General features: G+C 40.5%; 1 protein-coding gene across 1 annotated transcript in view; it reads left to right on the top strand.

Annotated features, from left to right (window-relative positions):
* Nucleotides 1–26,731, top strand: part of emilin2 (elastin microfibril interfacer 2) — a 52,532-nt gene that overhangs the window by 5,585 nt on the left and 20,216 nt on the right. Inside the window, exons 3-4 of the mRNA XM_012965329.3 lie at nt 16,084–16,286; nt 20,069–21,967. Coding sequence (XP_012820783.1) covers nt 16,084–16,286; nt 20,069–21,967 — 2,102 coding nt within the window. The remainder of the gene's footprint in view (nt 1–16,083; nt 16,287–20,068; nt 21,968–26,731) is intronic.

The following is a 26,731-nucleotide window of genomic DNA, read 5'->3' as shown; positions in this document are numbered from 1 at the left end:
ACTCTTTCCAGTTTTTATATAGGGGTTACTGACCCCAGTAACCAAAATTACTGCTCTGCAAGGTTACAATTTTATTGTTATTGTTCCTCTTTATTACTTTTCTTTAGTGATGAGCAAATTTTATCACCAGGCCATTTCGTGAATTTTAAGGAGAAGCAAAATAGGACAAAGTTGCTCATCACTGCTTTTCTTTATATTTAGGCCCTTCTCTATTCATATTCCTGTCTTTCTTTTAAACCACTGCCTGGTTGCTAGGTTAAATTGGAGCCTAGCAACCAGATAGCTATCAAAACATCAAACTGGAAAGCTGCAGAACAAAAAGCTAAATAGTTCAAAAACTGCAGATAATACAAAATGAAGACCAACTGCAGGATAGCACTCTGTACATCATACTAAAGGTTAATATATGGTAAAGAACCCCTTTAAATACCCCCAGTTGTTAAAAGGTTAATATTAAGGCTGCAGCATCCCCTTAATCACTTAGGATTCCTTCTCCTCCTCTAACCCGCTCGTCCCCCTCCCTTGGGAATTTGCTTTGGCTGTTGGCTACTGGGCATGCTCAGTTTTTCTTAGCTCAGGTTACCAAACACACCCTCCAGTCTAGCAGCCAATGAAAAGGTAGCATTGCTTGTTCCCATAAAAACTCTACTCTAGCGGACTGCTCCTATTTTTCTTCTAACCCTCTCTTCTGAGCTTTGTTTAACCATTACAGTGCTCAATCCACTTTACAGTGGACATGTGCTGTTTGCAGATGTAAATGTCACTGATGATGTCGGAGGGAAAATGGCCATCGGGTGAAAGTTGCTATCTGTTAGGAAGATGTGATGGTGCTGGAGAACAGAGGGGATAAATGCAGTACAAATGATGCAGTGTGGATGGGGGAGACGTGTCCAACTTACAGAACTGTAGGGTTTAGGCTAATGCCAGACGAGGTGTAGGGCGGATATTTTCGGCAAGCGGAAAAGCTCTTGCCAAAAATACCGCCCTAAACCTCCTACATGTGCCTGCACCCGAATGAATAGAATATGCTCGGGTGCAGTAACATGTAGCTAAAATACACATAAAAACGCGAGACTTTTAAACTCTTGCGTTTTTATGCATATTTTGGCTATATGTGCCTGCACCCGAGCATATTCCATTCATTCTGGTGCAGGCACATATAGGAGGCGTAGGGTGGAATTTTCGGCAAGATCCGCCATACGCCTCGTCTGGCATTAGCCTAACATGTTCTTTAAGATCACAATAGACTTGGATATTTTGCTTGTTCAAGAAATCATGCAAGCAAGTCTTAATGGCATTACTGGAACCTGCCATCACAACATCACCTGGCAGGGCATTCCCTAACTTGCCCTCATCGTGAAAAACCACTTACGCTGCTTCAAATGAAGGTTCTGTTCCTCAAATGTAAAGGGGTGACCTCTGGGTTTTTGCTCTTTCAATGTGAAAAAAGATCCCCCACCATCCCTCTACTCTGTAATGCACTTGTAAACAGTAATCATGTCTCCATGCAAGTGCCTTTTCTTTAGAGAAAACAACCCCAATCCTGACACTGTTTCCTCATCCCCTTTACCAGTTTAGTTGCAGTCTCTGCACTCTCCCCAGCTCATTAATATCCTTCTTAAGGATTGGAGCCCAAAACTGCACTGCCTACCCAAGGTGAGGCCAGAGACCTATAAAGGGGCAAAATTATGTTTTCATCCCTTAAGTCAGTGCCCTTTTTATGCAAGACAGCACTTTATTTGCTTTAGTAGCCACTGAGTGACACTGAGCCACAGAAATCCCCTCATCCTTCTCAATTAAGGATACCCCCAACACACTACACTTGAATCTCTTTTGCCAATTTGCTGCCCAGTTCTCCAATTTAGACAAGTTGGCATTACTAGTTCTGAAATGTAATGTTCTTCAGGCATCTGCCAAACCCAGACTGTATGGTTAGACAACCAAATGCAGAAATGAAGCTAATCATTTCAGAGAACATGTTTCCACTGCTCCAGATTACAAAAGCAGTGATCTTTACACCACTACAGCCGACGCTTGGCATTGGACGTGGTGATGTTAGGCTTGTGTGCAGCTGCTCATATAAACCCCATGCTTCCCACAAATACTCGTGTCCTGAAGTTGCTTCCAGAGACAGTTTGGAACTCAGCAGTAAGTGTTTCAGCTAAGTACATATCATTTTAGTAGGAGTGTCTGCATACTTTCGACCATGTAGTGTAGATGTAGCTCATAGATTACTAAACAGCAGATTTATACTTGGAGCTTGCCTAGCTTTATTATAGTGCAAAGTCGTATGAAATTGGCCCAGACACTTCTACACTATTGGCAGCATAGGAGTGAAGGATTTGGGCAAATTACAAACTATATCCAAGCTCTAGGTTGCATATACAAATTAAGGCAAGGAAGGCATAAAACACACAGAGAAATAATTATCAATTTCCCTGTTCACATGATTTTAATGGTTCAGATTCAGTTTGACCAGGTACTCAAACAAAGTGAGGGAAGTGTTACATTACGCTCTGAGCCTAGGAGGTATTATGGTACCCCTTAATTATGGTTTATGACTATTATGGTTTCCTTTGAATCTGTGTCAAGTATGTCTAAAATAAACAAATATATATATTTATTTGGAAGTTAAGATAATGTTTAACACATGTTGTCAAAAAGGGGGTATCTTTTCCCTTTAGGGCTCTGGCAAAGTTTGTAGCATTTGGCGACAAGACGAGCGACAAGACGCAAATGCTAAATCAATGGAAATCGCCAGCATCAAAACATACGAGGCTACTTCAAATCGCCTGTTGTTTCAAATCGCACACAGACCCTTTTCTGAGCGACTTGAGTAAACATGAGGGGGGGTTAACTGTTGAGTGTACCGTGGGTAGCAGATCGCCTGGAGCTCAACTCGCATGAAATCTCTTTGTGGGTATTGTTGTGGCGACTTGTCGCCAAAGCGCCAGGGGGAAAAACCGCAGGCGACAAATCTCCTTGTGTGCCAGAGCCCTTAAGGTGGCAGGTAGTAGCTGATAGATAAAAGGCCAATGCTTAGGGCCATTATGTAGGGCTGTATATTTGCTAGACAACCGTTTCCATTGTTCTTTAACCAATGGCGTAAATAACACCACCCAAGGGCCACACCTTGTTTGTTTTTTGTTTTTTTTTGCAATACTTTGCACTTCAGGTAACTTTTTACCTCATTCTGTATTTCATACATGTTGTAAGGTTACATTTGCCAGCTAGAAAGTTTGCTTCATTAGTCCTCTGCAGGGAGAGAACTAGTTACTAGTTATAAAATGCTAAAGCATGATGAAAGTTATAATTCAGCAACATATGGGCGGAATAGCAGCACTATGGAAGGTATATGTCTCCTTTTTATAGATGCCTGACGGCACAAGTTTTGTATCAATACTCCCTAGTGGCCTTTCTATGTGAACCCACTAGATGCCAGGACTATGAGCAGCAAACACCATTTCCTAAACTTAGGAAACCTAAAAAAAAGCATTAAGTGTGAGCATCAAAGTCACTGTTCATTTTAAATAAATAATGATATAAAATGTATTTTCTCTGGTAAAAGAAAACATCACATCACCACAGCGTAATCACAGCGTATGTTACTCTACAGTCAAGCCGTCACTGTGGCACCAGTAAAACAGCTTAGGTCTTTCTCCCCAATGACCAATCAGTGGGAGCTGCCACAGCCCACGGGGTGCAGAAACCATTGGTTTAATCATCATGTCAGTTGATGATCCACAAAGAGAGCTTATGCTAAACAGATCCAACCGAATATTTAACTCTGATGCAATGTTCTTATTTGTAATCATATTTTGTTCCTTTTTGCTTCCATTCCTTATTGCAATTACCATCTGGTATAAGTTAAAATCACGCAACATATTTCCTAGCAGGACTATGCATTATATCAATGGATTCTCATGTGATTAGAAGCAGGAAATGACATGTTTAGCCACTGATTGCTTCCCCAAAAATTACAACAGTTAGTTCGTATGTCACAATACACATATTTGGCTTCAAAAGTTTATGGAATTCTGTTTTTTTCACCATAACTGTCAAGAGATATTTTACCTGTCCCCTAGTCACCCACGTGCAGACTCAAGCTGTTCATACGGTATTACTGAGAGTTACATAGTTACTCACTATGTAAACAGCTGCCATACTACTTGCCTGGCTGGAATACAATATTCAGTATATCAGTAAACTCCAGTGAAATAGCTGTCAAGTCATAAAAATGCAGGTATGGGATCTGTAACCCTTTATCAGGAAAGCGCAGATTTAAGGGATGGTCATCTCCTATAGACTCCATTTTAAGCAAATAATCCAACATTTTAAAACATATTCCCTTTTTCTTTGTAATAACAAAACAGTACCTTGTACTTGATCACATCTGATTTAATGTTTAAATTATTTTTTTATTAGAGACCCCTTATCCGGAAAACACCAGGTCCCGAGCACTCTGGATAACAAGCCCCATACCTATACAGGTATAGGACCCATTATCCAGAATGCTCGGGACCAAGGGTTTGCCGGATAAGGGGTCTTTCTGTAATTTGGATCTTCATACCATAAGTCTATTAAAAAATCATTAAAACATAAATTAAACCTAATAGGGATTAATTATATTTTAGCTGGGATCAAGTACAAGGTATTGTTTTATTATTACAGAGAAAAAGGAAATCAATTTTAAAAATCAGAATTATTTGATTAAAATGGAGTCTATGGGATACAGGCTTTCCGTAATTCAGAGCTTTCTGGATATCAGGTTTCCGGATAATGGATCCCATACCTGTACTACTTTACACACTGTTTGGGTGGGGATTGAGCCCCATTCTTCCAGTCAGATTTGCTCCAATAAAATCTGGTGTAGGATTTGTTATTCTGTAAAATTGAATTGGAAAAGAGTTGACACTCATTCTACATCAGTGGTGCCAAAGAGAAGACAGCTGCTTGCCTTGCTCTGGGTTAACTATGGTTTATGGGAAAGACCTAAAAATATCAGTGAAAGGCATGCACTATCCTTTCCTAAAGGAGCAGATTGTGTTTTATTTTTAGTGCCCCTTGAAGTCTAGTTTCGGGTTTCCTGTTCCAAAGATGGGTATTGTAAACAAGGAAAGTGGGACAACTATTAGTTACTAAAATATCTGGGTGATATGACCCCCTAATATCAGGCTTTTTGAAGGCAGGGTGTAATATTTTTGTTTGTGACATTTACAGAGATCATATACAGAAAAGAGTATTGTTATTAGGTGCCATTAATCCTCCATTAGTCAGTTCTCATATTGATTCTGTTACACTTGGCAGATTACTGTGTATTACTGGGGCTAGGAATGTTCTCTGCCTCTCTAGAACTTGTTTGTAATAAGCAAAGAGTTCTATTGCTCCGCGGCCCATTGCACAATGGTTGTTTGTGTTTTTAATTCATGAATATTATGCTACTGCTATTCTTCATAATTAGTGTCTGATGGATTTCACCATCCTGATCCCATGGCTGTTCTTTATTTAGTGCTTTTCAAGTTCTTGGATTTCGTGTCAAAATTTGGCACTCTGCATTGTATTTCCTGGCATTCCAGAGGATGGAAATTTGCTTTTGGGTAAGACTTAGATGTAGCTTCTATAGTAGGATTTTATGGATTCCACAGAGGTTTTAGCTTTCACACTTTGGCATTGTTGCCCTTATATCAAAAAAGCTATGGAAGAACACATTAATATGAACTCAAACCATTCTCTTGAGTCATAAAACACACACACATACACATTATTCACACACTATTAGCCCCGGGCCTACCATTTTGACATGTAAAGGCACTGGCCTCACTATTTGTAAAAGCATATATGGCAGAGATAAGACAAATTTGAGGCATAAAAATGCACTTTGGTGACTTGGCAATCCATTTCCATGTAATAACCCATCAGCTGCGGAACACTCTTAAATAAACTGACATACTGAATAAAACATTCGAAATAAATACAGCTGACAGAATGTTGTATTTATTTATTATTTGTATTTTAATATCTCCTTAGGTATTTGCTGTAAGTTAAGTCAACCCTTAAACTCGCCTATGGTAGAATTGGCTTGAGAGCAAAGGGCCTGGTTTGGGTGGGGAGATGAGTAGGCGCATTTTCATTTTTGGGCTTAGCACAGAAGCACAGAATGTTTGAAGTATCAGACAGCTCATTATCTAAAGTAATTTAGAGGTTTGTCTAGGCATTTTTAGAGAGGATTTTCAAAATTCAGTTGAACAGCTAGCCATATTATGCAGCAACTATATTACTTCAAAATTAGAGAGAAACATCAAGGTGTCTAGTAAGCTGAATAGGAATTTAGTCTGACTCGATCTCAAGTGCAAGGGAGCCAGTAGTGCATTGTTTGAATGTTTCAGTGTATATTCTTTATGTAGCGTAACCCTGTATATCTTCTCTGGAAATTCCTGGAGGACAGCTTGTATAATTGTCTTAGGCTACCATCCCACCCAAAACCACCTGTGCCGCCGGTTCAATGTAAGCTGCAAATTTTCCTGCGAAACCTTAAATTTGCATTTAGGGTCAAACACCATCTGTGCCGTAAGTAATGGGTGAACAAAGTGGCATGGGCTGCCATGGGTATAACTGACTTTTAATCTGGCCATACCCATACAGACTGACTTTGTGTGGTGTCAAAATGAGTAAGTATAGATCCTGTAGTTCACTTGTACCGATTGGTTTGGCTTGTATGACTTTTGGCTTCATGGTACAGGAGGAGTGTTAACTGCTGATGATTTTGATCTGGAGAGACGAGCTAGAATAGGACCATGCAGTCTATCATTTGCACTAACAGATTCTGTCTTTTAGTTCAACCCAAGTTTAGTTCAACATTTGTGAGGGTTCCATTAATGTACATGGCAGACTGTACTATCAGGTTTGGACCAGTCTCTGCTGGCAGAATATGCCTAATTTCTCATAAACATTAGGCCTATGATGGATGTTCCATTTGTTCCATTATAGTGTTCTTAGGAAGAATCAGTTATAAGAGTTATAGCAAAGTGTAGTGAGCTCTAACTTCACTCTAACTTCTAAATATACCCCATTGAGTCAATCTTTGCATTATCCCAATATTATGTGTGTGCAACAGTATGGGGGAACCTGATGCCTACGCCTTTGCACAGGCTACACAATTACAGATGGTGAGGGAGGGGTGAATTTAAGGAAAGCAGTGACCTCTAGGAAGTGCTAAATAGAAAGTGAAAGCACTGTCTCTGTACCTAAGGCCTAGTGGAGGGTCAGGCATTATATGATTGACAGTTGAGATTTTTAAATATTTTTATAACAGGTATGAATGTGTTTAGAAAAAAAGAATTTAGGTTTCATGTTTAATTTGAAAGGGACTTTTATTGTACAGATTTTATGCCTGAGTGACAGCACCCCTTTAAATCAATGTGGAACATAGTTCCTATGGCATATTCTGGTTGTGACAGAGCTCTCTATTGGTCTCGGGAAAGATCATTGTTTTCTCTACTGCCGTTAAGAGCTGAATTGTCAGATATGTATATCTATATGTAGAAATAAAAGAATTCTACCTCTGTTGACAATTCAGCATTAATGTTTTGCCAATGTTTGCATGCCCAATAAAACCATTCCATCCTGTCCAATTGGCGAGATGACCAATATCCAAGGATTTTGCTAAGACATTTGTTCTTATTAGAAAAAAATGCAGTGACGTGATTTTCTGTGTAAGTCCAATTAATGGAGATAAGTGCCTGTCTCTGTGCACATTCCAGCAACGGCGTGTAATTATAGTGTCAGGCTGGGCTTTTGGAAGGGATGGCTTACATGGGGCTTGGAGAGGTTTTTTTTGCAAAAGCAGCAAAATATTCGTTTGTTGAAAGAAAGTCACTAAGAGGGTCTAATTGCTTCCACATGAGCCCAATAAGGGAAGGGTCATATATGGAAGGAACTTAGTTGTTTTACACGTGTAGCATTCTCTTAATTTCATCCATCATCGGGACTGGCAGGCAGTTCATAGAGAGTTAGCAGCCTACAGGCCTAATGCTTATGAGCTGCTATTTCCTCCGCCTTGTTGCACATATTAGAAGTATCTAAGTGCATAATACATGATATAGTCATTTTATAACAATAAAACTAAAATGCAAATACTCAAGATATAGCTGTAGGTTGTAGGTGAAATCAGACTTCCAAGAAGTAATTTTGCCAATAAGATTATTGAAACACCTCTATGCAATTGGTCAGTTAGAAAAAAACAGCAATTTTCAAGTACATGTATAGGACCCATTATCCAGAATGCTCGGAGCCAAGGGTATTCCGGATAAGGGGTCTAAAAAATAAAAAAAACATTAATTAAACCCAATAGAACTGTTTTGCATACAATAAGGATTAATTATATCTTAGTTGGGATCAAGTACAAGGTACTGTTTTATTATAATAGACCAAAAGGAAATCAGTTTTAAAAATCTGAAATATTTGGTTAAAAATGGAGTCTACGGGAGAAAGGCTTTCTGTAATTTGGAGCTATCTAATTAAATGATGTGGTGGAGACCTGACTCCTATTACATTGTTTTAAGAGTCAGGCCAAGTAAACAGAAGGGATAAGTTATTTCTACTGCAATTACGTTTATAAGTATCATGAAAACCACTGCAAATGTAGATAGAAAAGTAGTGTAGAATTACATTTTCTTTCAATATAAAAGAAGCAAAGTTTAGCCCCTCAGAACTACCAACTCCTGTAGCAGCTCTCTTCCTGCTGGTAGGGTAAAAGGGGGTCAATGGAAGTTGTAGGGCCTCCCGAGAGTGATGCGAGCTCATACTAAGCACAGTTTTGCCAAGTTGATGTCACATCCTCTTTCACAGTTATCTAGACTACCCATCATCTTTATGTTTTATAACCATACTGCACAGGCAGTCGTACATGGCTGTTGATTCATTAGTTATTTCCCCCAATACTTCTTAGGGGGTCTTAAAATATAGTAAATGTATTCCAGATGTCAGGCATTATCAAATCAAGGTTATGACACTAATTTATTTTGCTTAAGGATAGTTAAGATCTCACTGTGCATATCTGTATAATATATCTGTAATTGTAGCATTATTAGAGTACATGTCAAGGGGTGTGCTCCCACGCCTATTGGTCATCCCATGGATGTCTGGAGGAGACAGGGCTCTCCTGTGTGTTAAAGAAGAAACTCGGTCTTGGTTGGTCCTAATGTGTGAGAGGAAACCTGAGAGAGGGCCAACGAGCCTGGTGAGCCTGAGGCTCAATGACAAAGAGAGACAGAGTGCCTGAGCCTGTGCTGGAGAGTGTGTGCCAGGGGGCCTGAGCCTGTGATGGAGAGTGTGTGCCAGGGGGCCTGAGCCTGTGCTGGAGAGTGTGTGCCAGGGGGCCTGAGCCTGTGCTGGAGAGTGTGTGCCAGGGGGCCTGAGCCTGTGCTGGAGAGTGTGTGCCAGGGGGCCTGAGCCTGTGCTGGAGAGTGTGTGCCAGGGGGCCTGAGCCTGTGCTGGAGAGTGTGTGCCAGGGGGCCTGAGCCTGTGATGGAGAGTGTGTGCCAGGGGGCCTGAGCCTGTGCTGGAGAGTGTGTGCCAGGGGGCCTGAGCCTGTGATGGAGAGTGTGTGCTGAGGGGCCTGAGCCTGTGCCTGAAGAGTGTGTGCTGAGGGGCCTGAGCCTGTGCTGGAGAGTGTGTGCTGAGGGGCCTGAGCCTGTGCCTGGAGAGTGTGTGCCAGGGGGCCTGAGCCTGTGCTGGAGAGTGTGTGCCAGGGGGCCTGAGCCTGTGCTGGAGAGTGTGTGCCAGGGGGCCTGAGCCTGTGCCCTGGAGAGTGTGTGCCAGGGGGCCTGAGCCTGTGCTGGAGAGTGTGTGCCAGGGGGCCTGAGCCTGTGCCTGAAAAGTGTGTGCCAGGGGGCCTCAGCCTGTGCTGGAGAGTGTGTGCCAGGGGGCCTGTGTCTGTGCTGGAGAGTGTGTGCCAGGGGGCCTGTGTCTGTGCTGGAGAGTGTGTGCTAGGGGGCCTGAGCCTGTGCTGGAGAGTGTGTGCCAGGGGACCTGAGCCTGTGCCCTGGAGAGTGTGTGCCAGGGGGCCTGAGCCTGTGCCTGAAAAGTGTGTGCCAGGGGACCTCAGCCTGTGCCTGGAGAGTGTGTGCCAGGGGGCCTGTGTCTGTGCTGGAGAGTGTGTTCCAGGGGGCCTGTGTCTGTGCTGGAGAGTGTGTGCCAGGGGGCCTGTGTCTGTGCTGGAGAGTGTGTGCCAGGGGGCCTCAGCCTGTGCTGGAGAGTGTGTGCCAGGGGGCCTGTGTCTGTGCCTGGAGAGTGTGTGCCAGGGGGCCTGTGTCTGTGCCTGGAGAGTGTGTGCCAGGGGGCCTGTGTCTGTGCTGGAGAGTGTGTGCCAGGGGGCCTCAGCCTGTGCTGGAGAGTGTGTGCCAGGGGGCCTGTGTCTGTGCCTGGAGAGTGTGTGCCAGGGGGCCTGTGTCTGTGCCTGGAGAGTGTGTGCCAGGGGGCCTGAGCCTGTGCCTGGAGAGTGTGTGCTAGGGGGCCTGAGCCTGTGCTGAAGAGTGTGTGCCAGGGGGCCTGTGTATGTGCTGGAGAGTGTGTGCCAGGGGGCCTGAGCCTGTGCTGGAGAGTGTGTGCCAGGGGGCCTGTGTCTGTGCTGGAGAGTGTGTGCCAGGGGGCCTGAGCCTGTGCTGGAGAGTGTGTGCCAGGGGGCCTGTGTCTGTGCTGGAGAGTGTGTGCCAGGGGGCCTGAGCCTGTGCTGGAGAGTGTGTGCCAGGGGGCCTGTGTCTGTGCTGGAGAGTGTGTGCCAGGGGGCCTGTGTCTGTGCTGGAGAGTGTGTGCCAGAGGGCCTGTGTCTGTGCTGGAGAGTGTGTGCCAGGGGGCCTGAGCTTGTGCTCACAAAACTGTTATGCACCCCTTGCCTTTAACATCAGCCAAGAGATTGGGGCTCTTTCCAACCCTACCCCTGTCTAAGCTTTCTGGGCACTGTGTTCAAAGAAATTGGCAACATGGGAGCTTTGTTTTATGAGAAACAGTTGTAGCATAGTGGGAAGGAGCTTCTCAAACACGGTAAGGCAGTGTCTCTAGAGAGCTAAAAATGTCTTAACTGCAATGTCATTTCATCTTTCAATTGACTGCAATATATATTGGTGAAATTCATTCATATATTTTAAAATCCACAAGTTCGCTCATCACTAGACATAAGGTTGTTTTGTGTGACACTATATTCCCACTTCTTAGCCCAGATTATACACGCAGGTTTCTATAGGATGTCATTTATTTGTTACAATGACAGCCGCCTGCCCACACATCATCAAAAGTTGTTTAATTGTACAAGACTGGAGTGTTGCTGAATATCCAGGGTGACGAGAAAGGGTGCTGCTCTAGGGTGATAGTTTATTTACATTCTTTAACCTTCTCATGAAATGTCACAAAATTGCCTCCTGTTTGGCATCAGAAATGTGCTATTGAATACATCAGTAGGGTTTATTACTTTGTTTACCAGAGAATGGCGTTCCACAAAATTTAGCAAAGGTAACGACATGTTGTACCGATCACATAAGCCTAGAATTTAAACTTTGGTGGTTTTAGATTAAAGAGGGATTATTGGATCGTGCCTAGGACTGCAGGCATCTTTCTTGTTTTTTCCGACCCCCAAAAATGTTCCCAGAGTCCTCTCAGCAATGTAAATTTCTGCCATTCATCCATTATGGAAGTATACAGGATCCTATTCATTTTCATTGTCCCTCTCTACTATGGAGCAAACTAAAAGCCTTGCCGTGGGTTCCATCTTATTATCTTCCTGTTAGAAATCTGTAAGTTCAGCTTTTAAATATACCTGTGGGCAGGCCTTTTCTGCCCCTTGTAAAAGTTTCTATCACTTTTCATAGAAACATGTCAGTATCACTTTAAAACAATAATTGGACAGGGCCAGGTAGGCATATATATTCCGTGTCCATGTAGGTTATGTGTAGGTTATGCTCCTTACACAAGGTTCTATGAGCAATAATAAAATACAGGATAAGCAATGGGTGTCAACTTGTGGCCCTGCATTTATATGAAAGCACAGATGGCTATTGAGGAATGTTTTTAGTTTGGCAACATCTGGCCGAAACGGGCTGGACCTGCAATTAGTTACATAAACAGATCAGTGCAAGCTCCTATGCAAGTATTTAATTTCATCTCAATTAGCGCTGTCCCACTGCTGCCCTTCTGTTCTGTTAGCTAAGCTATCAGGCGGGTGTGCCACAAATGGCCAGATACATAATGTAATGGATATTAACACGTTTCTTCTGAGTAACTTGAATTACTGAATACCTTCTTATAATAATTTCCTGTAATACAACTATACAGTACATAGTGTGTAATACAAGATGTTAGCAAACTGGAATACATATTGTCCACAAAAATTAGGCATGGACTTTACATAGATCTCATCAGGCTTACATCAGATATCAGGGAGCATTGAAGGAGCAAATGTCTCCAAATAGTGTCTGTGCCTGCACCATCCACTGACACTTGCATGTGGCTTATCCCTCATATGTATGGTGCCCAGGCCACAGTAGGCGCGCAGTCATTCATTCTATATAGATTTGTATGATTAAAATAAAATATCTACTGTGGAATGAAATAATACTGTGTGACCACTGAAATGAACAGGAATACAGTGTAATTTCATACTGAGCAGGTAATTGGCAAGAACTGAGGAAAATATCTCCGTTTTGCACTCATAATTCTTTTTGTCTCTTTTTGGCAATATTTCTGTGGTCAGATGGTTTCCTGCCTGAGTTTATGTTTGAAACAATTGATTCTGCTTGGTTTTTTTGCCCTTATGACTTGGTTTTTCCGGTAGAGGTTCCCAGTGTGCTCATTATCATTTGCTATCTCTTGTGCCTTCCGGAACAATACAACAACAGCACGGAACATAACATGAAGGGAGACACCGAGCCACAAGCCCCCTTACGCTAATGCTTGGCTATAGTGTTTTTATTCTTGACAACAACACACATACTTTGTTGCATGAAACTGACAAACTCATAATATGAAAAATGTTTCCTCTAACAGGCTAAATTATATGTCTGCATTTATTGCAACATTCTGCTGTGTGTGGCTGATAACAAAGAGGAAGGGATTAAATATATAGAAGGCACCTTACAGCTGCAACATATAAGGGCTCAGGGGGGGGGAAAAAACATTGAGATTTTGTTCAAAATTGCTCTGAAATTAATTCAGGAGGAAAAGCCAGTAAACCACACAAGCACCACATAGAGAGCCAACTGGCCCACAGCCACACACCATTGATTGTTTGGTGTTTTTCAGTATGAAGTCTGACTATGTATTAAAATTGGGGAGGATAGGGTTGAGTTTGGATGATGTCTGGGAGAACAAGAATAACCAGGGCATTTATTACTATTATTACTGTATAATGATTCTACATATTGTTATATATGTTGCTAAACAAAATATTTAGAAGTACGATAAATCTTTTAAACTTTTATTTTAATGATTTAATGGCCATAAATCATGTGTCCACTTTTAAAATACATCTGACAGAAGGTTACAGGGGCTGTTCTGCCTTCCCGAGCATCAGCAGCTCTTGTTGATACTGTTTAACACAATACTAATGCTTGCCCTTAACTTCATTCACTTACATTCATTTATATACGTGTATATAGGTACAACAGTCATTTGTCAAATAAATACACTTTTAAATACAATAACAAAGTCTGGGTTTTCAGAAATCCATTTCATTATTCAGAAATAGAAAGACCTTATGTGAGACCTGCAAGTGTTTATAGGACAGAAATCTAAGAAAACTTTAGGACATTGCTTTAAGACTTTTCCCCTATGACGTCTGGACGGTTTGATTGATGTATGCAGAATTTTATTGGGAACTTCTATAAATTCTCAGATTATATATATATATAGCCATAACCTTTCTGGTTGTTTGAATAGTGTAATTCTCTTTCTTTTCTAAACTAGAACTAAGCTCTACAATGTCCATTTTTACCGCTACTAAACAAATCCATATTTGGTAAATAACAGGAACCATCAAAGAATCTAGGATTCTTGCAAACTGTTTTAGGCTCCAAAGATCTATTTTGAAACAATTTGGAAATGTCAGACTTTATTTCCATATGTGACCTGAGATATAGCTTTGCCCTGTTACTGTTTTACACTGTAGCACCACAACTGCTTAGCCAAACGGCTGATAAATTGCTTCATATTTTCCTCATTTCTATTCAGCTCTTTTCTATACAATATGGTTTTTCCATACACAAAATGAAGCGTCTCGTATTGCAACTGCATTTTTTAAAGATAAATTTGGGAACTTTTCACAGACCATCTCCTTTGTGTATGACTAAAAGGAATTCATTATCAGAAATGGAGATAGAGGAGACACGTCTCCAACACATTTACATGCAACATGTGGGGTACCTGTGCACATATTTGACAGTGTTACTTAAAGGGACAGTGTTACTGTGGAACAATTTAACATTAACCAGCCCTTTATCTAAGCTCACATTGGTACAGGGTAATGAAACGAAGCCCTATGGCTGCCATGTGCCAACCTATGCTGAAATAAACAGGGGAAGTGTCAATCTATTAACTGTTGTTAAATATATCCATAGACTGTAGTGATGTAAGACTTGGCCCTTGGAACCCTTATTGTGTTACAAATATTCACCCCATCCCCACTGTGCAGAAATATCACTCTGCCCATTTATAGGTTGTTCATTTCTATAGAAAAGAATCTGTTATTTTTGCTCATGGCCACACAAGGGCCCAGTAGTGTCTGGAGTCTCTGGATCCCGTTTAGGTATTTATAACTTTATTAATAGCGCTACAAGGATATGCAGCGCTGTACAGTCTTCCAGTGTACAAAAGTACACATAGGGAGGACAAATAATACATATAATAAATAAGTATAAATACACAGATTAAGTGCTGTGTGGTATGAGACCCAGTAGGAAGGAGGTCCCTGCCCCGTAGAGCTTACATATGCTAATTAAACATTTTGTGCCAAAACCTCACATTATAATTTGTAATTATGTAATGTCAAGATTTTGATAATTTACTCTTGTTGCACAAATACATCATGTTAATGACATGGCACTAATCACATGAATCAATATATTGCCAGTTTTCCAGTTTTGGCCATGTTTTCAGGATTTCTGTTTGACTGTAGAGTGGAAAACTCAGGGAGGGGTAAATGAAGTGCAGTCTTCCTTTGCCTTTGATAAGATAACATTTAAGGAAAAAAAACCCAGTATTTATTTAAAGAAATAAGAACATCTTTATCTGTAGGGTGAGGAAACAGATTTTCTTATCAACATACTGTACAGCTACTCTAGGGTTAGCAGGAACGAGCCAATAAGAATCATTTTCCAATGGAGAAATTGAAGGAACTCGAGGGGTTTCACGTTCCTGATGAATGGCATTTCCTGGAAATGAAGTCAGTTATGTTGAATACTTTCAATCTACACCCCCAATGGGATTTTGCCCTCACCCCTTCCCTTTGGCTCTACGTCATTAATTCCACATGCATGAAACAATTTGTATGTGCTGATAACTATAATCATTTTTAGGTGCATTTTGCCAAAGGCATGACCAACCTAATGACCGTACACATACCATATGGCTGTCCACATAGTCTCCACCCACTAATACATCATTCTTTTTAAGTCAATCACATGAAATAATACAAGTCAGAACAGACCTGGATAGGAAACACACCTGAGAAACTATTTATTGCTGCATAATTACCGAGGAACTCATTCATTAATCAGCTGAGGAACTCATTCATTAATCAGTGTTTAAAGTAATAAAAATACATTGTACTTCCCTGCAGTTTCCTGGAAAAAATAATAGGCCATTGCACAAAAAAAGGCAACCATTAATTTGGATGAAAAATTTGTTTACACCTTAGTGACTTCTCCAGCATTTGTATCAATTTCTCCATTTAGGGCACAGAACAATATTTGCTGTACCCTGGGTCATACATTTTGATTCTAATCTCTGCATCTTCTATAAAAGTGAAAATGATGGAAATAGCACTTCTTTATAGGTTGTGTCATTTTACTCATTTCATACCCTTTGTTTTTCTTCCAGATATAGAGTGGGTTTCCGACCAAGATACACCACGTCGTACAAAGTAGTCACAGAGTTGGAATGGAGGTGCTGCCCTGGCTTTAAGGGGGTGGATTGCAAAGATGGTCCGTCTGAAGAGGCCAAGTCTATTCCTCTACAGACCTCTAGGCCTGCTGCTGGCAGCAAAGATACTGGCAACAAAGGCATTGGGGGCAAAGATATTGGTAAGAAATTAATTTTGCACTTTCTGTTGGCAGAAAATGACCTTTTGGTACATTAGAAATCTGTGTTGCTCAGGAAAGAGAGAAAGAGATCACAATAGGAGTGTTCCTAGATTACTGTTATGTGATTTTTACCCGACTATTACTGTATCACAAAGTCTTAAGAGTAAATGTGTTGATTTTCCCCATGATTTGCTTGGTAACCCAGTTTCATAGATTTTAAACTATAATATCTGAGAGAAAATAAACACATTGTTTACTGGAGCTTGCCCTTCCTATTACACGGGAATGAGATTGCCACAGGGTGTTTAGGATTGTACCCAGGAGTCTGTCCTTCTCAGTCTTCCATCTGAAAGTGAGCAGAATTCAAAATGGGTCTATAGAGATATTTCCTTGGCAATAACCTTTTCTTTTAAAAACACATTTTGATGGACTTATTAAGTGAATGCTGGGGTCTCTTCTATTAAATTTCACATAAGTACATATGGAGGGGATTCCTGTCTTAACACCTTGTTTTTAATGCTATACTCATATGTTTTTAACAATATTCAATGAAAGTTCTATTTTAAATAGATACATAGTTGAATGGGGTGGTGCAACACAAATGGGTTACTTTTGAGTTTTTCTCCATATTTTTCCTAATTTCGTCCCCCTCATTCCCTTCAGAAGTTAGTGACTCTCTAATCTTTTATTCTGATTTGTAAATATCTTGGTTTAGATAAAAAAAGGTTTAGTGCAGGACACAGTGCAGGACAAAAATCGTGAAATTCTTCAGTAAATTTTACAGCTACTCACATTAAAAAAAAAGTCAAGAGACAACAAGAAAAAATTATTTTGTCACAAACTTGACTGTTTAATATATATATATATATATATATATATATATAATTACTGCCCACATGCCTTGAGGAAGAGCCCGGCAGTGCTCGAAACGTCGCATTTTGTGTACAGTATGAATTTGATCTTTTAATATACTTTTTCCACTTGTGTGCTGTCCATTCTTGAACTTATTTTATTTATATATATATAATATATATAATCGTTCTACTTATGTACACAACGATATACAAACAATAATTGAACGATTTTCATTGCAGCATTAAAAAAGTGCTAGAGTTGGTATGTTTCCAAAACAATGGGCAGCAGGGGTCGATCTAGTGAGCCATAGGCTTTAGAGCTTAACCAGTAAGGTTACTGTACAAATATATGTAGCCCATTCTCAACAATTCATACCAACCATGGTATAAACATATTTTAATTTATTTATTTTTATTTATTTTACTGATTCTCTTATTCTTTGAAAGTAGAAGAATCTGGGTTTATGTGCTCTCAGGGTATATGTTATGTCAACATTTTAATTTGTCCATACTTCTCATGTCAGCAGAATGTTCTTTAATCAACACTTACTTAATGAGTTTATGCTACTCCTATGTGTTGGTGTTAACATCCCTTTCCTTGGTTCAACACATGGGATACCCCATGGGCTAACTGTTATTTTACAATATTTATAGATAGGGGATTCTTGCCCATGACTATAGTGTGCAAAATTGATTCTCAAACTGGTAGGCTCAGCTTTCCTACATTACTGCATACATCTTAAAGGTGCAAATATTTTCTGAAGCATCCAGAATATTTTCTCTTCAAATTTAATGGTACATAATTATATGTAATGGCACAATTGTAGAGGATAGGAAAAAATAGATAAATTACATTTTACATTAACATTTATTTATAAAGCGCCAACATATTCCGCAGCGCTGTACAATAGGTCCATGAAGCTCAAGCTTTGTTCAGTGAGAAACACATAGTTCCAGGCAATCCTCAGAGGGGGCAGTGGAGGGGGAATTGGGGCATTCTGCCACTGCCATTTTTAGCCAAGACAGCATGTGATCTGCCCAAGATTGTCCTTTGTGCGACTGATATTAGTGTTAATACCATTCTGTTAAATGCTGTAAATATCTTAGTTGCTATCTGCTTTGAAAAGCATTTACTATAGCCTGGCCCATTGCAACAAACAAGCTTATTTATTTGAATGGTAAGGAATCTAAAGCAAACCCACTTTGTGCAAGAGCAGGGCAATAGTACATTACATATATAAGTGTAAGTGCAGCACGGTTAGTATAACTAGTTATTGTCAGTTATATATTTTCCTTTTTGATCCTTGTGTAGCATTTATAAGGAGAAAGTAATAATTTAGTATAGCTGGAAACCTTATACCTAAGGATATTAACACATTGGTTCATTGGGTTTGTCAGGACCCTGTAAAAATGAATATTGATGTTCTGTTTAGTTTCATGCTCAGGAGGGCCACACGACTACGCAGGACATTCCTAAATTCCCCTGTTATGTGGGTTTCCTATTCAGTAAAGTAATACTTCCTAACATTGCCCATAAGTCCAGCATCCTCCAGCTTGGGAGCATGGCCTCTTGTCCTCTCTTCTCTAAACAGTACAGTACTTCCTTCCTGACAGCCCTGACTCCCACATTCCCCTATATTTTTAACACAATGAATGTTCATGTATTTTGCACTTCATTAGTGTTCATCTAAATTGGTAATATTTTATTTTTAATTTCCTGAGTGCCATCAGCTTAAATGGGGCCCTCAAAGGTGTTTTTTAGGGGAAAAGGGGAATGCAAATCACCCATAATTACATTCAGTAATTAACTGGCAGATTCTTATCAGCTTTCTTTCATTCATGTGAACTAGCCATGACTTTGTAAAACCCTTCTCTGTGGTATTTCCTGATTAATGTGATGACGGATCTCTAAATTGGTCTATTTGCAAATAATGGTAGGTTGACTGGTAAGGGCTGATACAGACTGCAGTAATTGGCACAAAAATGTACATTTGCTTGGATTCAGTTTAGAGGTATTGGCAGTGATTTGGTGTGAAATGGCTGGGGTGGATTTGAGGTAATTGACATGAAATCAACCTGTTGGCATTAATAGCTGCCTTATAGAGGATCTATTGTGGGGTGATAGTGTGTACTATTTTTACCATGTAGTTTTACTGGCCTTTACTGTGGAAGCCATATAAATGTCTACAGGAGCTTGGGTTCCTGAGCAAATTTAGTCTTATCATGACAGGTAAATTAAATTAATGGTTTGAGTTGGGCAGATATAAACTCTTTATACAGGGCAACTTTGCTGGCACTGCTGACTGGCTTTCTCTTTCCTTTGCAATCTTTGTGTATATGTTTTATGCATTTTCATGGATATGGGTGCACATGTGTCTTCACCACACTTTGAGGTACATAAGCAGTTTCCAATTAAGCGCCCTTTATAAATCAGCTCCAACTGACAGCAGTATTTCTTATGCAGGGCAATTTATTTTACCAAGTAAATGTTGAGTAATAGTAGAAAATTCACTTATCGATCTCATCTGCAGGCATTCTGGCACTTGTAGAATTAAGCCAATGTGTTTTTCTTAAAAGAAGCTGCAATGAATTGGAGTAATGACCTGTCCAAATCTGGAACTTTTAGGTGCCTGTATGTGCCACCCATATTGCCCAAAATAAATGTCATAAACACACCCAAGTGTAATAAACTGTTAAAATAAAAATACACATTTGTGCATAGGCCACCAAACCTTTTTTTTTTATTTTGTTGGCCTGGGGAAAGTTTGGTGACCTGTGCACAAATTTGGATTTTTGTGTGCATGGCCCAGTTTGGTGATAGAAAACCAAGAAACCCACAGAAACAGTGATGATGTTTTTATCCTCAAAACCCAATATTTGCAAATATTTTAGTCTTTAAAAATATTAACTACTTTTTTTTTTATACAGGTACAGGTATAAATCGGCAAAAGCCACAGGAGGCCAAAGGCCAGTTGCAGGAACTGCAGAATTTAAATGAAGCACAAGAGAAAAAAATTCATTTCCTGGAAGATGAAATGCTGCGCCTGACCCAGACAGTGATTGACATGCAAACATCCTTGGCAGGTGTGAATGAGAACCTAAAGATTACTATTCAGGAGGATGTGAGTAAGAATCTAGTGTCATGGCTCAACAACTTGCCACGGCCAGAAAGTTTCTCTGGTGGTAAAACCGAGACTATTACTTTTCAAGGATTTTCTGGAAGTACAGAAAAAGAAGATGGCGTAAGAGACATTATTTCTGAATTAAATAGTATGAAAGAAGCCTTACAGAGCAAAAGTCTTTTGATTGATAAACTAAATGAAAAATTAAATGGTTATGAAGAAAGTTTAAGGCAATTCCAGGAGGCATCACATGGGCCTGCCCCTACAATACACACTGTTAGTGCTCCAGAGAACTCTATAGAGGAAAAATTAGAAGCACTTAGAGATGAAATGCTAGATGGAATGGACAGAAAAATGGCAGATCTGAAAAATTCTTGTGATTATAAACTAACTAGTGTTCAGCAACAATGTGAGGACCATGAGACCAGCTGTTTGGGTGTGATAGAGCTGCTTAGGGAGAAAGAAACACAACTCAGAAAGGAAATAAATGCAGTAAAGTCCCAGGGAGGCATACAAGGAAACGGTCAGAGCTGCTGCACAAATAATGGGGATCTTGACAGTAAAATAAAACATTTAGATCAAAAGGTTGAGAGAATTTCTGAAGCACACAAGGTACTCAATAGCAGGATAGACAATGAGATACAGCGTATAAACTCTCTATCACCAGACAGTATTTATGAGGAAAGATTGACTGAATTGGATTTTAAAATTAACATTACAGAGAAGAATGCTGAGGAGCATTGCTTTTATATTGAGGAGACACTGAGGGGGTTGATTACCACAAATTCCAATGAAATGAAGGATCTAGATACAAGACTGCAGAAAATGGAAGATGTTGTATGGGACATTGTGAATGCATCTTCTCCTGATGTTGTGCATTCCAGTGTTGGGTCAACAGCTCACCATGGACCAGGATCTGTCAGTGGACATCTTGTGACTGAAATAAGGGACCTGAAGGATGCAGTGCATCAACTCGAAGGCCAAATGTTTTCAATTTTGCACACTAATGTAGACTATTCAAACCATAATGATGGACATAAAGAAAATGATAATTTTATTCTTTTAAAATCTTTGAATGATACAATAAATGAAAAGTTTGACCTGATTCAGCTGAACAAAGTAGGCATAGAAACAGTGAGGGGAGACTTGCATAAACTAAACCATAAACTGAATAGTTATGAAGAGGATGTGAATTTGTTAAAAGATGGAGTGAGTCTGTTTAACAATCAGATACTGGATATCAAGGCTACTGTTAAAAATACTGAATCAGGACTACATAAAAAAGTAGGGGAAGTTGAAAGACTTTGCAAAGATACCTCATACTCCGCAGCAAATAATGAATGCTGTAGCGGCCTTCAGAGCAAATTTGAACTACTGAGCAGTGAAATAACTGCTGACAAAGGAACATGTACCAAACATACTCAGGGAATTCAAAAGGAGATGTCTAATGTGGATGCTAGACTCTCAAAGTTGGAGAACGTTTGTGGGAAGCTTGACACTATCTCTGGCAGTATGCAGAGGATAAAAGATGGCCTTAATAAGCATGTTACCAGCCTGTGGAACTGCATACATACAATAAATGGAACAGTAAAGTCACATTCCAATGACATTTATGGTCTAAAGAATTCAGTCCAGGTGTTTCACAGCCAGGTCTCCAAAATCACTTCTGATCTTGACAATCTGATCAAGAGCCAACCGGCAGTAGGTAAGTGTTTTTCTCATTCTATCAAATTTTAGTTCAGTAATATCCCACCTACAGCCTCACTGGCTGGGCGTCAGTTTATAAATCGTCACTTTAGGAATAGAGGATAGAGCTTGTGATAATAACTAAGGGGCCTCTTTATTATTCTGTATAAAACGCTGTTATTTTATGCCACTTTAGACCTTACATAAGTAAGTTCTGGCGATAGTCACTCTAAGAAGAAATGGCAAAAATAAAAACATAAAGCAGGTTTCCATGAGTATTTTGACTGACAGTGAAGAACTATTCTCTGTCTCTTGGAATCGATTAACTACAAAATCCACATTTGCCAATCAGTTTTTCTTTGTTGGGCTTCAATTTTGGTTACATTAGCACAGGGTCAGACTGGAGGGTGTGGGGCCCACCGGGGCCACCGCGTCTGCCCCCATGTACACCTTGGGAACCCCGTGGGCCGCCTAATTACCTATGTATAGCTATGCAGGCTTGGGGGAGAGCTAATAGTGGCCCCAAGTAGTGGATCAGGGCCCACTGGGCTTTGCCCAGTGCCCCGCCGGCACAGTCTGACCCTGTATTAGCAGCATTATTAATGGGGCGATTATCGTACAGCACAGCAGTTTAGTTAGCCTGTATCTGCTGGTAATTTCAGGTTGTATTTAACTGGATCTTGAGTAAGTTTGGATATTCTAATTGTACTATTAGACTTTTTTATTTATTGTGTCTGCACAAATTTTATATACGTATTTGAAGTTATGGAAGCCAAAATATATTGGCCTCTTATGAGTACAGGGGAGTACACCAGTGGCATAACTAGAGGAAGCAGACACCACAGTCGCGGGTGTGGCTCAGGGGACCGGGGGTCCCAAATAGCAGGGTTTCCTCTCTAGCTTTTTAAAAATCTCCCTCCCCAGCCGCTTTCTTACCTTCTCCGATGAGAGGGGGTGGGGGGCGAAAGAAGGCGGGCAGGTGAAGGGAGGGCTGGGTAGTGGCTGCTGGAGGCTCGGCGCCCTATTGTCTTATGCCACTGGAATATTCTAACTTGAAACTGTTACTTTATATATCCTTTTTTTAACTAAAGTTTCATGATCTGGCCATACACAGTTCACATTTGCCATGTACAATAAAAATGTTCTTTTTAATAGAATTTATAGAAATTAATGTGGGGGTTGCAGGAGGCTCGATAAGTAATAGAGAGAAAAATGGACCAGAATGAACCCATTGCTGTATGTTGCCAGTAAAGACAGGGCAAGGGATAGATGAGAGAGAGAATTAGAAAGGCAGAATTAAGGTGGTGTTTGTACTTTTATGCTAAAAATGTAGCTTTTACGTTTTTTGACAAGGGTCAAAGTAAAGATTCATGTTTTACTATGCATCACTGTGATTTATATTAAGTTGTTTCAGCATTTAAGCCATTACATACAAAGAAAATATATTTTATGAGAAAGTCTTTACAGCAAGGAACAAAGGTCAAATTGCTCAGATTTTCCAAACCTGTGTTTAGCTTTAAGAAACTATAAAGATGCAAATGGCCCTATTGCCATTATTTTGTTTCCTGCAAAGCCCCTAACTCCTATTTAGTATCAATATCAAGCCTGTGTACAAAATATACTATATTGCTAAGTATTTTTATGCACTACATGGCCAAAAGTATTGGGGCCTCTTTTAAAATTTTATTTCCTCAGTTAGAACACTCACCACCAGTTCCAAACTGGCTCTTGAAGCAACATTAACACAAGAATGGGTTGAAAAAATTTATTTTTATAGGCAAGCAGCTGTACACAAGCCTAACATCACAGTGGACAATAGATTGGGTTGGTTGGAGGAGGATAAAGTCTGGTGCAGTTCTCTGGATTTAGGAATCATGTCTCACCATCTGGGAGACTGTTGGACCTAGCAGATGCCCAGAGATTGCTACCTGCCTGAATGCATTATGCTAAAGTGTAAAGTTTGGTGGAGAAGTAACCATTGTCTGGGGATGTTTTTATGTTTAGGGCTAGGGCAGGGGGGTCCAAGTTGGTGCACACACGTGGGGACGCCATAGAGGAGGGAGCGGAGATGCTGTGCAGGGGTCCCAGACTGGGGGTGGCTAAAGAGGTACCTGCCTAGTGCCCCCTCACTGTTGCGCCCTAGGCAGGTGCCCCTTCTGCCTACTCCTAGTTCCGGCCCTGGGCTAGGGCCCCTTGTTCCTAGCTCTGTGCTTTCTATTATTTGGCAAGTTTAGAAAAGGTCCTGTTCCAGTAACAATTCCCTTGTAATAGAAGTTGTCTGGTTGGCACAAGCCCTAACTGCAACTTTAAAGGGATAGTGGCACATTCCAGGTTTTAACAGATATCCAGGTCTAATCCCACATTTAAAAGAACAGCTTTCAGACCAGGGAAGTTGTCATTGGTCTTGGGCTTTTGGGAGAGAGGGGTAAGGTACATATACGATGGATGAAAAATATAAACAGTGCCTTGTTCTATCAGTAATGTGCCCCTACCCCAAGCGTGCAATTTTGCTGTTGTTGAAGCTGTGTTGGGGTTCTACACAAGAGGGCGGGGGGGTGGCAGGGGCCCTTTCAAATAGAGGATTAGTGTTGGGCACTTTTATTTTGGCACAGCATTATGTACCTGATAGAACTGGAATGTGTCCCTATCCCATTAAAGATTTGGTTGACTGAATGTGCTAAAATTGATCCAATTTTTACATTTTTTTCTCAATTTTTAAATTGAATATTAGGAGTTCTGATTTGGCTCAGTGTTCAAATTAATATTTTATAGAGATTTCCCTATGCTCAGCTCTGCATAAAACCCATAATCCTTTATATGATCATCAGTTTCATTAAGGGCCGTATTTGTGTTCATTTATTTCCCAAATTTCTGTGGGAGGAATAATAATGTGCACAGAACTAAACTGATACTGACACTTAAAAAACTACTCTTCAAAATATTGAACATAAAAGTTACCTATAGATCATGTTAATGATTTTGTGACTAATTGTTACTTGAAGTCTCTAAACCTGACTGTTTTGCCAACCTGACACAAATATGGCAGCCCCAATGTAAATGGGTTTTATTATAACATTCAGTGCAATTTAACAAGTATTTATACTTCCTTATTCTATTATCCTTATAATATTGAAATCTATCTGGCTAACCATTTTTGCATGTATATTAAATATTTTTGGAAAAAAAAGTTTTACATTTTGGGGTTCCTAGGAATTCATTGGTATATTCATTGGTACATATGTAAAACAATAGTTTCTGTGTTCCTGTAATAAGAACACCATTCCCTGAGGTTTCCTGTTTGATCGCTTTTACATATCTGAGAATGTCAATTCATTTTGTATATCTGTAATGCTTTGTAATTGTGTATACTCATTACAGGAAATCACATCTGCTCTCAATTGTTTTAACTTTCTGGTAGACGTCCCTGCACAAAATAAATCTGATATTACTTTACCGTGGGGATATCCATGTTTGGTATTATAGGGAGAATCTCTTTATTACTCTGTTTCATATTACATTATTTCATGGGAAAAGTTTCTTTCATCATCTTAGTTCCTTTGTCCTCACAGAACATTCTGTAATAAAAGCACTAAAAAATTAGTAGACTAAAGGAAATCTGGTGCCACATAGTTTGCTACTTATTACAGTTTATTCTTTGCCACTGAATCTAGTATAAGCTCTATGATGAGCCAGGCACTATCCTTAAAGATTCTTTACAGTAATGAATAACGAATTTGCCAAAAATATGCAGAACATTGTAGATAATATGTAGAAAATACTTGTCAATACAAGTCAGCAATAAGCACGGGGTGTCACCTGCAATCCAGTAATGGGACCCAAGCCACAGCTTCAGAGAACACAAAAGGCTGTGTGTAGCTGGTACTCTAATGTATGTCGCAGTACTTCTACAAATGGTAATAATAATAAATCTGCAGTTTCCAGCTGCAGTTGAGTATAGAGCCCCAATTGGCCCTGGAATTGCTTAAAAGAGCATTGGCCTGACAGCATAGAAAAGCTAGGGAAGTTTTGGCTGATCAAGTGGCCACATTTCAGGCCTTACTGGGTCCTTTCTATGATTGACAAAGGATCCAGGTGAGCCAAAACATTGACTCTTGTTACATTATAATATGCAGTGCAACTCAGCCATGACTGATTGTTCCTTATCCTGTATATCAGTGCTGTCCAACTGGCGGCCCGCGGGCCGCATGCGGCCCGCGACCCCCCTCTGTGTGGCCCCCCACCTGTCTGGCTGCTTTGATGGCTTACCTTTGAGTGAGCATTAAATGGTATCATTACTGAGATTAACTGGCCCCCTGCATGGTTCTCACCTCAGATTCAGGCTGTAATCCCTCTGTATTGTTTAAAAATGTAATCCCCTGTGTTTTTCACACCTTTTAATACCCGCATTGTTCACCCCCTGCAGAGTTCACACCTCAGGCTCAGACTGTAATCACTCCTATTGTTCACTTCTTCACACCTCAGACATAGGTACTGTAGGCAGAGTATGGCACATACAGCCAGCATAGGGCAGGTAGAGTATGGCACACACAGGCAGTATAGGTCAGGGAGGGTATGGCACACACAGGAAGGGTAGGGCAGGCAGAGTATGGCACACACAGTCAGGCTAGGGCAGGCAGAGTATGGCACACAGAGGCAGCATAGGGAAGGCAGAGTATGGCACACACAGGCAGGGTAGGGCAGGCAGAGTATGGCACACAGAGGCAGCATAGGGAAGGCAGAGTATGGCACACACAGGCAGGGTAGGGCAGGCAGAGTATGGCAC

The sequence above is a fragment of the Xenopus tropicalis genome, chromosome 6 (assembly GCF_000004195.4).
Source record: "Xenopus tropicalis strain Nigerian chromosome 6, UCB_Xtro_10.0, whole genome shotgun sequence".
Classification (NCBI taxonomy): domain Eukaryota; kingdom Metazoa; phylum Chordata; class Amphibia; order Anura; family Pipidae; genus Xenopus; species Xenopus tropicalis.
Note: the sequence above shows the minus strand (reverse complement) of the source record. Positions and strands in the feature narration are given on the sequence as shown.